This window comes from Aquila chrysaetos, chromosome Z (genome assembly GCF_900496995.4).
Source record: "Aquila chrysaetos chrysaetos chromosome Z, bAquChr1.4, whole genome shotgun sequence".
Taxonomy (NCBI): domain Eukaryota; kingdom Metazoa; phylum Chordata; class Aves; order Accipitriformes; family Accipitridae; genus Aquila; species Aquila chrysaetos.
The window spans coordinates 1,386,678-1,399,719 of NC_044030.1; the positions used below are offsets into that span (position 1 = coordinate 1,386,678).

The 13,042-nt window shown below is 45.7% G+C and overlaps 1 protein-coding gene across 3 annotated transcripts in view; it reads left to right on the forward strand.

Annotated features, from left to right (window-relative positions):
- Nucleotides 1–417: 417 nt before the first annotated feature.
- Nucleotides 418–13,042, forward strand: part of MCTP1 (multiple C2 and transmembrane domain containing 1) — a 292,028-nt gene continuing 279,403 nt past the window's right edge. The window contains exon 1 of one of the 3 annotated variants that reach the window (XM_030004938.1): nucleotides 418–1,209. In XM_030004938.1, coding sequence (XP_029860798.1) covers nucleotides 619–1,209 — 591 coding nt within the window. In that variant the 5' untranslated portion in view covers nucleotides 418–618. Of the gene's footprint in view, nucleotides 1,210–1,625; nucleotides 1,903–13,042 lie in introns of those variants that run through there. The other 2 variants (XM_030004937.1, XM_030004939.2) reach the window with 2 other exon arrangements.

Genomic DNA, 13,042 nt, shown 5'->3' on the forward strand with positions numbered 1-13,042 from the left:
CTGCCTCCCGCACGATGCGACGATCGCAAACGCGGAGAAAAAACAAACAAACCGACCCAGAAAAAACCCAGAACAGGTGGGGAGGGGGGGGACAGGGTGAGCCCACTCCCGCTACGTCCTTGCATCGCCGCACGTACCGCACAAGGCGAAGCCGCCGGCAGCCGCTCCGCGCCCCGCCATTAACTTTTCCGCCGGGCTCCGCGCCCCTGCGCAACCCGGCTCCGCGCAGCCCGCCCCCGCCGCGGCCACCGAGGGACCGCCCGGGGCGGTGGTGGGAGGTGGCGGCGTGGGGGGGGGGTGTCACGGCGGCAAACTTTCCGCCTGGCGAGGCCGGGGAGCGGGGCGGGGGCTTCGTCCTTCCTTTAACTTCCACGGCGCGGCTCCAGCCCCAAGCGCCAGCCCCGGAGCTCCCTCGGCCGTGCCGCGCTGAGCCGGGCGGGGGGGGGGGGGGGCGCGGCGCAGTGGAGCCCCGCGCTCGTCGTCGTCGTCGTCGTCGTCGCCGGCGGCGGACGCCGCTCCGGCCCGCCCCGTACGGGAGTGAAGGCGCCGGGCTCCGGCGCTGGGCTCTGCTGCTGTTGCTCCCGCCGCCGCAGCAGCAGCAGGAGGAGGAGGAGGAGGATGATGGAGCCGGGCAAGGAGCCCCGGGTGGCCGCGGGGGGGAAGCCCGGCGACCCTGAGCCGGCGGTGTCCTTCCAGGCCCGGCTGTGGAAGAACCTGCAGCTGGGGGGCAAGGGCCGGAGCGGCGGCGGCGGCGGCGGCGGGCGGGCGGCAGCCGAGCGCCGCACTGCGGGCCCCCCCGCCCCGCCGGCGGCCAGCGGCAAGGGAGTCCTACCGCCCGGCGCCAAGTGGAGCGGGTTCAAGCGGCGGAGGCAAGTGCTGGACCGCGTCTTCTCGTCCTCCCAGCCCAACCTCTGCTGCTCGGCCGCCGAGCCCCTGGAACCGGGCGGCGAGTCCGGCTCCGCCCTGCGCCGCCTGCGGGAGCACCTGCTCCCCCAGGGCAAGGGGCCGCCGCCCGGCCGCCGAGAGGACCCCGCCGCCGGGGATGAGGGGCCCAAAGGCGGGAAGGAGGGGCGCCGGCCCGGGGCGCACCTGTCCCACCAGAAGAGCTCCTCGCTGCCCAGCACCGCCTGCCTGGAGCAGCTGCTGCAGGGCTCGCCCACCGCCGGCAGGAGGAAGGAGCAGCGGGCGGAGGACGGCGACGGCAGCGCGGTGAGTGTCGTCCCCCGCGGGGTCGCGCAACCGGGCAGCGCCGGCGGCCCTCGGCGAGCGGGAAGGCGGCCCGGGGGAGGTGAGGCGGGAAGGGAAGGGAAGGCGGCCTGGGGGAGGCGAGGCGAGGCGGGAAGGGAAGGTGGTCCCCGGGGAGGCGGGAAGGGAGCTGAGGCAGGAGGGCGGCCGCTGGTGAGGTGAGGTGAGGTGAGGGGACAGGACAGGCGGCGAGGCGGGAAGGCGGCCGCGGCCGACGCTCTCCCCCCCGCCCCGCTCCCGTTCCGCGCCCGCTCCTGCGAAGCGTCCCTCGCCTGAGGGGAAGAACGGCCCCGCCGCCGGGCTCGGCCCCGCCGCCGTGCCCCGGCACACCTTCCCCCGCCGCCGGGCTCGGTTCGGCTCCCCGTGGGGGGGCCGGGCGGCGGCGGCGGCCGTGGTGACAGGCGGGTGTCGCGGGGCCATGTCGGCTCCGAGCAGCGGGGGGTGCTCCTACTCCGGAGCGGGAGCGACCTCCCTCAGACCGTCCCTCGTTATAAACCATACCCAGAAAAGGTGTCCCGAGGGATGAAGTTGGGGTTTCGTACCCGTAGCGCGGGTTCCCTTGCTCTCGCACCTTTCCCCAGAGCCACCCTGCATCTCTGTGGGAGCCCCACGCTGCTGGTTTCTGTCCTCGACGCTTCCAGCACGGCTTTTGCTCCGGTAACCTCCGCTTTTTCCCTTGCCTGGTTATCTGAATTTGAATTATTATTTCTTTTAATTTCTGCAGGACACCCGAATGACGACGGCTAGTACAAATTTAATAGGCGGTAGATAATTAATTGGCAGAACGTAGCAGGCACCGTCACATGCGGCTGTCGGTTCAGGCTGATGAAATAGTTGTTCTTCTCTCGTTGCTGCGGGAAGGCGGTGTACAAAGCCATAGCTCTTCTGACTGTCAGTTTTGAAATTAAGTGGTGAAGCTAGTGTTGGTAGGGGCTGCCGAATCTTGGAATAAATTTCCTGCGAGAAAAGTGCAAAACGTATGAGTCATTCTGGAGTTTGTGTCTGTAAGCAGTCATCCACTTTTTGCAGAAATAGTTGACTAACACATGCTGTTATATATTGTCTTCTGTCATAATTAGGGAGAAAGGAGTAACTGAAGTAAAAGGCACGCGCTGTCCGCTTGTTGTCAGAAAGAAGCTGTGTGTATGTACTTGGCTTCTGTCAGGGCTACAGAACCTGTGGTCCTGGTCTAGCGAAGAGCGGTAGTGGATCTGTGACGACTTGCAAGCATCCCTTCAGGTCAGCGGGACTTTCATGTCCCTCTGCAGAGTTCAGCCCTCACCTTTACAAACACGGGACCTAGACCTAAGTTTGTGTCCCAGTCCCACAGGGTTGTTTTGGTGATAAACACCGCGCTGACTTGAAGCTAGTGTGGTTATCCCTTGTATAAATCCTGCTTGTGTTTTACATCGCTGCTTCTTGGCATGGGATTATTTTGATAGGCGTTTACAAAGTGGGCATTTCCCTTCAGTAGTCAGTCCCTTTCTCCCCCCGCCCCTGGCTCACAGAAACGTATTGCACATTTTAAGTATTCTTGTTTGGGACTACAAGATACTCTTCTGTTTTAAAGACTGCTACATCTACCAATTAGTAAATACGAAAATGCAGTGTAATTTTCAGTGCTGTTCTGCTGTTGTGTTCAGCAAAGAAACAGCACATTTATTTACAAAATGTGTCAATTGTTATTTAGTTTTGAGGGCATTACTCTTGTTTTGAACAAGGTATGGTCATAACATTTGGAGAGAATACTGCTAATCAAAACAAAGTGGTACCCACGCTTTCTAACACTTGTCTTTAATTAGCAGGATTATAGCCAATTCCTCCAAGCATTTTCTAGTATTAACTTGGGCTGTGCCTGCATAGCAAACATGCTGGGTTTGATATTAAATAAAGCTTGTTATGTCCCTTGCGTGTTGGTAGAGTTCGCAGAGCTGCTGATCACGATGTTTGTTTCGGAGGGATGATTTGAAACAGCTCTTCTCCTATTCCGTAATCAGCACATCCTCTGCTCTTCTCATCTGTAGAGGCATAATCTCATTCAGATTATTACATCTGATTTAATTCACCAGCTTCATTGAGCTATGGGGTAGTTGGGGAAATGAGACTCGGACTATAGAGCGCTGTTGGACTGTCTTTGGTTGTGCCTGGTACTCCTCAGCGGTCTGTTACAGAGCAAGCACCTTCCACTGTGAGCGGCTGGAGTTTCCAATTCAATACACTCTATGAGTCGAGTCTTGTACACTTACATGCTGCACCCCTAGAGCAGTAAGGTCCCTGCCTAACTTCAGCATTTACGCCCCTCTGAGGATTTGGGATTAGAAGTCTGGTAACATGAGTTTGGAATAACTTACATTTTTCAAATCCAAGTTTTACTTACAGCAACACAGACTTTCAGAGGTATCTGGATTTTTATTGCTCAGCAGCTTTACATGTCCAAAGATCAGAAAAAATCTAGTAACTAACAGAATCACAAAAATGAGATTAAATTATCTAAAAGTAAAACAATACTAACGTTACAACTTGCTTTAAAATTTATTTAAAATGTGATTGAAATACCGGGGCAAGCAAATGCTACTGCCTCTTTTGGATCAAGACTGCTGAATTTTTTTGCAAATCTGTACACAAAAAAACCTACTAGATATTTTAAGGGAGATGGTGGGGGAAAAATAAAATCCCATGAGAAGTCAAATTTCATGTGCTTTTAAGCTCAAATAATGCAGTTGTCATCAGTGAAAAGGAGCACAAGTTGGTGTGGTGGATGGGAAGACTTACAATGTAAGTTGCTGTACTCCGTGCGGGTTTAATCTTGGAATGTACTTTTTGGCAGAGTCAAACCATTTTAAAATAATTCGAGCTAATTAAAATGTGGCATAGCGATACTGCATTGGACATGGACAATCTAGCAGAGGCCTAGTTTTCTCAGCATTGAATAAAGCTTCTGTTGTAGTGAATAGGGTTAGTATCTTGGTTCGAGTAAAGGTGCACACCTAACAGTAGAGTCTTATGCAAAAGATAACCATTACATTTGAGCACTAAATACTGATCTAGTTCTCCCCTGAAGACTGAATACTTCTCAAAGCTGTCCTTGAATAGTTCTGGGGAGAGGAGGGCTTCATAACTATTGTGTTTGTTGGCAGGAAGCTTAGGTTCCTTCTAAGGGGTAGCCAAAGTGTAAATATGGTTTGTTAGGACAAAGAAATAAATACGTGTGGAATTAAACATCATCTGTCTTCCAGCTTCCAAAGGCAGGTTTGCTTGGCCAAACTTTTCCTACCCCTAGACATGGCATCCAGTCACCTTCATATAGCTGAGAGCTGCTGGAGGTGTGCCGCACCCTCGAGGGAGCGAGCTGAGGGTGATGGAAGCCCCTTGGAGTGTTTCATGGGCAGGAGATGACAACAGCCCTCCGGAGCTTCTGGTGCTCCATGGGACCTCCAGTGGCTGAGCGTGCTACCATGCCCCAAGGCAGTGCAGCTAGGGTTTTTCCACTTACCCCTTATAATTTGTATCTCCTTGCCAGCGGGAGCTTGGTATTATCCCGCAGTGCCTGTGCCAGCATGGCATTTCTCCTGCATGTCAGATGTAGCTTTGTGTGAGAAGCTTTACGCCACTTGCAGTTTGTCGTAATCATGTAGTGAAAACCAGGAGGGTGGAAATATTGCTGTTTCTTAAGACTTGCAATAATAAAGAACCTACAAATGTTTCATCATCTTAATCGGAGGACATGGCTGTAGGCATATGTCATCTTGAATCAACAGCGGATGTGAAGAAGCGCTTAGGGAGAGGGGGACCAGGCTGCAGTCTGGCTGCCACAGTGAGAACTCTTGTGGGCACATTTCCCCCTTGGGTTTTCTTGCAAGATAATTTGGTAGCAACAAACTTTGTGACTTTTTAAAATATGTCCAGGTTGATCCATTAAGCTGAAAGAGTGGATAGGTTCTTAACTGCTTCTGTCCCCATCTGTCTCCAGTTTTGAGGTTATGTGGGTAAATTGGAGAAGGGTGGGAAGGCTCTGGGGTTATTAGGGGTGGGAGGGGGGGAAGGCCAGGGCTGCTGATCAACCTCTAGATGCATAGCCATAGGAAATGAAGCTTCATTAGGTTTGCTGCACACAGAACTATTTGCTTAATTAATAAGCATCCTTCAGACCTACATTTGTGGGTCTTCAGGGTCAGAGACTGGATAGCAATGATCTAGATTATATGACACAGCACAATGCAAGAGAGAGATGAGACAATGAGAAAAACTGGAGATATGTATCCAGATATAGGGTCTCCCATTCTCTCAATGGTATATAAGTATTGCTCAATAAAGCTGGTGTGAGGGAGTGAGGTGTGTGGCACATGAGAGGGATTTGCAGAAGAAGGGGAGTTCAGTGAGCTGGATTTTATGAAGAGAGACTGTACTTTCAGGGCAAGGAGCATGGTGTTGTATGGAGATGTCTGGGAAGGAGAAAGGGAAGAGTAGTGATGAAATAGGAGCAGAGGCAGAGCTGTGAAGAAGCCTGAAGAGAGGAGAATTTTGAATTTGGTGTGGAGGGGGATGCAGAGCCAATGAAAACCTTACTGGCGTACCATGCACGTTTTTCTGCCTATAGCAGAATAAATCTATATCTGGCTTAGAGCCACCGGAGTCGGTGAAGTTACACAAGGGAAAAATTTGGCTTGTTTGTTCTAATTGGCATATGTCACAGGTCATGTTTCAGTAATTGATCCAGCCAATGAAGGCAAAAGAACAAAATAAAGACAAAAGAAAAGGCAGAAAATGTCAGTGAAAAGCTACACGGGTAATGTCACTCAAGAGAATCTTAATTGCTACTTCAGATTTCTAAGGAACTGCACTGGGAAAGGTGAAGGTGGTGAGGAAACTTGAACACTTCTGACTGTCAAGGATTACCTTTTCCTGAGATAATGCCGGTACAAACCAAGAAGAGTTGGAGGGAGGTAATTTGCATAGGTATTTGGAGCATGATTTGAGGGCAGCAGTGTTCTGAGAATAAGAGCGCAAAATTTTTGAAAACAGGAGAAAGCTTTCTTGTGGGGATCTGGCCACTGACACATAGGGAATAAGTAGATGAGTAAATGTTTAGGCTGGGTCAGAAGAGCCTGGAGCTCATTAATAGAAATTACATAGAAATAGAAATAGCAAGCAGGAGTAAAAAGCTGTTGCTAACGTTCATTTCTTTTTAAGAAAGCTGTTCCAGTCTCTCAAGGCTGTTTGTTTCTCCAAGAGTTTAATTAGACATCTGATTTTGTCACGGGGTGTTCTGCACTGCCCTGTTCCGTCATTGTATTAATTTCTGATAAAAGGTTTATCTTTCAGCAGCTTGAGATGCATTAATCTGTTTCGTATGCTCTGTCAGACTCTGACCAGTCTGTCAACTTACAGTATGTTAATACAGTGTGTGTATAGAGATGGCACAACAGAATTGTATTAAATTATATCTTGAATAGCCTCTGCTTAATTAACTAAAGAATCTCTCCAGAGTTTTCAGAGTGAGTTGCATAATTTTTCAGAATTGGCCAGGTTGTGTTTATCCTCATGTGAAATACTTAGATATTTTAAAGTGAACTAGTAGCAGCTGTTGATTTACTGTTTATCCATGACCTTATTTAAGCTCCACTTTCTCTTTTTTTTTCCCCCCCTGTCTTTACTGCTTATATGTAAAGGTGTTCATAGTAAAATAATTATATTGAGAATAATAGATGGTTGGTGGATAGTGCCACGACCCACTCAGAAGGAGGGTGAGTTACTCAGATTTGTAAATCCCCAGCGGTGTGGACTAAGGTGAGACAGCTCTCAAGGTCCGTATACAAACATTTATTAGATTCCCACAGTGATTAATACATGTCTTAAACTAGCTTTCTCTGATAATTGGTTAGGTATATAACAAATTATGGCAAGCGGTAAGGTATGCCTTGCATTACTTAAAAACTCTAAAAGAAAAGAGAAATAGGAGAGGGGGGAGAGAGATATAAAGAGATCACCGGTCCTGGTTCCAGCGTTGGTCCAGCCAACTAGGGGGTTTCTGGTTGGTATGATCGCTGTTCTGCGGAATTCCACACACTTTCCTTTTCCTTTTTCTCTTTTCAGTGGCACCACCAATCTTCCCCCCAGTATGACCCACCCACCGTCCTGCTACGGTGGCAGTGTTGTTTCAGGTCTCCCCCCCTTCCCCCAGGTGACGTGTAGCATGATTTGGGTTGAGAGAGGGGTGCTGTAGTCACATGTGTTTAGCGTGATCTCCGTAATCTTCATTAGCATATGCAGGGGTGTCAACTTTAATATGCATTTCGCGGGTAATGAGGCAAAGGTCACTCATAGGACACGATGTCCCCGAAAACAGAGGGTTAACAAGCTTCGCAAGTTGCACCATGGCAGAACCGTCCTGTCTCCACAGGGCTTCCTCCCCCAGCCGCATCCTTTGCTGTTCCTCCCGCGTGGGTCAAGTGTCAGCCTTATCAGTTCTTTGAGCACCAGGCCTGCATTATTCCCTTCAGGGTACTTGTGAGTGTTTGAGACATTCCTTGGAAAGGCTCGGAGGGCCTCCCAGCCTCCTTCCCCCCCCCCCCCCCCCTTATCTTTACCAAGTTTTGTCTTTCACCCTTGTTCATGCTTCCCTCAGGCTGCTTCTCTCAATCTTTGTTTCAGGGAGTTACAAGACGTCTCTTACAGATGGGAATTGCAACAGTCCTTGCACTGAAGGAACAAAAAAACCCGCTTATTTTCTACCGAATGAAGTCTTATTTTCTACTGCTGTGAAGTGATTCAACTTTCAGTGTAGGGATTCTAGCTGGATTTTAAGTGACTGTGTCAAAACTGTTACTTCAGTGTACTTCACGTGTGTGTTTCATAACCTACTGAATTGTGTCGAACTTTTTAAATGTAAAAAGGCAGACACCTAAACATAGTTATAGCATTAAACCTTTTTCCAAGAAATGCTGAAAAATGTTCTTTCCCTCATGTTGAAATGTTGGATGCAGAAAATTATTAGACATACCAGTAAGACTTATCATCAGTTACTGTATTGTTGCAAAGAGAAATACTTTTTAGTGTTTTAAAAAATATGACTAAAACAGCTTTAAAACTGCCAGTATGTCATTCAGCACCGAGCTCTGTAGGTAGCTCTAATTTAACTGTTTTGTCTTGTGGTGTAGTGCTAACATACTAATAGACCCAAGTGTCACCTGTTTTTTTTTTTTTCCTCTTCTGTGAATTGCTCGTCTTTGGCAAGATGACTGAGAACTCTGCATTGATCTGAAGACTGAATCTGGCTTTTCCTCTCTGATCTTACTATCTACCAATCCTAGATCTCAGGTGTTCTAAGTGCTATCTTGGAGGGAATTTTAACCAGTTAACTGTAATGTAAGACCTGAAACTGTTAAGTTTAAAAAAGAAATGTTTTCTTCTTTGTAAAAAAGCCAGAATTCCTTCAAACTTTTTCAGTGTAGACTTAATCAAAACTACAAATTAGATCACCTTTAGTTCAGTATGGAGTTTGTTTTATGTAGAGTTTGTGTTCTGCTCAGGGAAATAGCAATGTATGTTCCATTTATTTCTGTAATGGTGAACTGATGACAAACTGTTGTCCCAAACGTGGGTTTCAGTACCTGGTGAGCCAATCTCACACACAGAGACGAGATATTGTTTATTACAAGATTGTGCAAGTTTGGGTGCTAGGTGGTAACTCCACAAAGCTAGCACACCTCGGTATTCTCCGGAGTTCCTCTTATATTCTCCGGAGTTCCTTTTATATACATCGTTATCAGTTGGTAGGTTTCCACAGGCTTCCCTCTGATACCTATTGGTTAGTAATTTGCATATGATTACACAATCTTTATTCTTACTACACATGCTCTATGAGTAAGTGTCTCTGCCTGGGCCAGGGTTTCCTGCCCACTCAGTGTGTGATTTTTAGTATTATAATGAAGGTAGTGTGCTTAAGGACGCAGTTTAGCTAACTGTACAAAATTAAGTATAAACATGATAAACAGAATACGTATGGTTGACGTATTTTCCAGGATGTTCCTTCTTCAAGGATAGGCAGCTCCTGAGTAGAAGTTCTCTAACTTACTGCTTCTATCAACCTCAAGCCTGATCCTGGACGTTGAGTACATATTTGGTTTTCTTAGTATGTGCAACATCTAACTTCACTATATTCTTCATCAATTTTTAACCCTCTACTTGCTTAGATAACAGTTCCCCCCTTTAAAGACTTACATAAGGAGCCTCATACTTCCTATTTAAGTCTCATATAATCTTTTTATATAGATGTTTTCTTAAAGTTGAACAACATTTAAAAGTACATTGTAACAAAACATCTCTGCATATAAAGGCAAGCAGTATCATTATGATTATAGGTATTAACCTTTTAATCCAAAAGCTCAGGTCAGGAAACCAGGAAGTTAACAATTTCCATGCTTCTTCAAATCCCCAGGGTGTGTCATCTTTTTGAATTTCATTTAATATCTTAGTCTGTTTCCAAATTTCATCTAGATCAGTGGAAATTCTGCTTTGATCTACATATACACAGCAACTGGTATTTATTACTGTGCAGACTCCTCCTTGAGATCTAATAACATATCAAGTGCCATTCTATCCTGTATAGCTATTTTTGCCAATTGAGAGACTTCTTTCTGAAGAGCAGTGATAGCATCTGCCATTCTATTTTCAGGAAGTTCAAGCACAGCGGATATGTTTACTATTGCTTTTTCCAATTCACTCACCCGTAGCCATGGTAAAAACCATCTAGCAAAAGAGTGAAAAGCTGTAGGTCTTTCTGTTAAGGGGTTTGTTGTCCGTTTTTGTCTTTTCATAAATGATTGTAGCCAAATTTGATCTTTCCCTGTTAATTTATCTATGATTTTAACGTTTGGAACCACTGTTCCCAAGGCACAAATTCCAGACCAATTTGGAGGTAATATTTTTCTTGCTCTGTTCCTGCAAATCTAGTACCATCCGGTTCTCTTTGGGACTGGCCCGGATCTGTTCCATGCTTTTACCATTGGTGTCCCTATTGATATGATTTTATTACATCCTGAATAATGTCCTAGAAATGCTGCGTTAATCAAACAATCAAATCATTTGATTCCTTTAGGTGGATTACACCTTTGGATACAAACGCAGTATCTTTCTGGAGGAGTCGGAGTATCAATTTCCCATTCTTGTCCTATATCTCTAGGGTCAATATTAGTATCAATCCACAAATTTTGCCATGACACATTTGCTGGAATACGTATTCTGATTAACAAAACTCCTTTATGTCCATGCTCAGGGAAATGAGTACAAATCCAGTGATCAGATTTGTTGGCTGTCTTGACTGTCTTCTGTATGAGAACACAGTACACTTTCTGTTTCCCTGGGTTTCCTGGGTTCCACTGAGCTTTTAAGCCTACAATACAAAATTGAAATAGGATGATTCTTAGAATTAGATACGTATTTTAACAAATACCAAATCAATGGAATTAAAGCAATTAATGATAAACAAAATAAGAATAGGTATCCTTGAATACACTTTGAGTTGGAATAAGATTTTGCACTGTTCCAGATGAAATTCATGAGGTTTTGGAGATCCTTTGTTTCAGTGGCTGTATCTCTTCAGAAGTGTACTTCTCTTCTGGAGCCGTTTTGACTCGAGTGTAGTGAACCCAGGAATCTATTCCGTTTACTTTGACAGTGGTATTTGTTACCAACAATACAATATATGGTCCTTGCCACTTCTCCTTTAATGGTTTATCTCTCCACGTCTGGAGATACACTTGATCCCCAGGTTGGAAGAAGTGTACTGGCGTTTCTAATGGCACTGGAGCTGTTGTTTGTACGTACCTGTATGGGGAGTAAAGAGTCTTTGCCACTGACAAAAGATATTCAGAGTATCTGATCTCCTGTTATATGCATCTGCCCATCGTTTCCTGTTAGATTTATGGAATATGTTTTCCCATACAGTGTTTCAAAGGGACTTAATTTTTTTTAGTTCTAGGTGTAATTCAGATTCACATTTAGGCTAAAGGCAGCATATCTACCCACTCAGAATGAGTGTCTTGACACAATTTAGCAATTTGTCTTTTTAGGGTCTGATTCATTCTTTCTACTTTTCTCACTGGATTGTGGCCTCCATGGGGTATGTAATTCCCATTTTATTTGTAAGAATTTAGAAACTTCTTTTACTACTTCAGCAATAAAATGGGGGCCTTTATCTGAGGAGAGTCCTTCTGGAATTCCAAACCTAGGAGTTATTTCCCTCAATAATATCTTTATTACTTCTCTGGCTTTGTTGGTGTGACATGGGAAGGCTTCGGGCCACCCTGAAAAGGTATCCACTAATACCAAAAGGTACTTATATCCTCTACTTTTTCGTAACTCAGAAAAATCAATTTGCCAGTGTTCACCAGGGAGATACCCTTGCTTTACCTCTCCAGGTGGAGGCTTCTTTTCTATTTTTGGATTATTCTTGCAACAAACTTGGCATCGTTTAACAAGTCCTTCAGCATACTGTTGCATTCTTGGTCCTATTGCATATCTTTTAACACTTCAAACCAGTGCATGAGCTCCCATATTTGTACTTTTATTAGTCCTTTCCAATAATTCTCTCTTAATTGGAGCATTATCTATGCATTGTCCATTTGGGGTAACCCACCATCCATCCTTATTTTTTTAATAGTCTAAAAGTTTGGCTAACTGATTTTCTTTTTCATTATAGTTTGGAACTTCCGATTTTATTATTGTTTCCAGTACCAACGCGCCCATTACTTGATTAAAGGATACTCTTTTTGCAGTTTCATCAGCTTTTCAATTACCCCTAATAACATCTGTCTATCCAAATTGATGAGCTTTGCAATGTGTTACAGCAACTTCTTTTGGCACAGTGACTGCTGTTAGTAACTTTAAGATTTCTGCCCTATTATTCACAGGAGTTCCTTGGGATGATAAAAGTCCCCGTTCTTTCCATATGGCTCCATAAGCACGCATAACTCCAAAAGCATATTTAGAATTGGTATAAATATTCACTAGTTTCCTTTATGATGACTCTAAGGCTCTGGTGAGAGCAATCAATTCAGCTTTTTGTGCAGAAGTGTTTATAAGAAGAGGCCGAGACTCATTTTCTTCATTCAGAGTCACTGCTGCATATCTGGCCTTTCGTCCTCCTTTTGAAACAAAACTACTATCATCTGTAAATAAGACCCAGTCTGGATTTTCCAGGGGGGGTGTCCTTCAAATCTGGTCGACTGGAATACACTTGTTCAATAGACTGAATGCAATTATGTACCACATTCTTATCACCCAGTGTGGCTGGGTTCAAGGAGGAAGACATTTTCATGATTATATCATCTTGTTCTGCCCTGCTTGGGGATAACCAATGATGTCTTCTTTGCTCTTATACTGCAACTACTGCATGCGGAACAAACACAGTAATTGATTGTCCCACAGTCAATTTCTGAGCTTCTTGAATCAACAATACAGTTGCAGCTACAGTTGGGAGACACGCTGACCACCCCTTGCTTACTTTGTCTCGTTGTTTAGAAAAATATGCCACTGGTCTTTTCAAATCTCCCAACATTTGGGTCAAAACTCCCAAGGCTATGTGTAATCTCTTGTGTACATATAATGCAAAGGGTTTAGTAAGAGATGGTAATCCTAAAGCAGGAGCTTTCATCCGGGCCTGCTTAATGTCATCAAAACCCTTTCAACACTGCAAAGTCCACTCTAGGACTTCTCCTGGTCCTTTTATGGCTGCATATAGAGGCTTAGCCATTAACCCAAAATTGGGTATCCACAGTCTACACCGTCCTGCTATCCT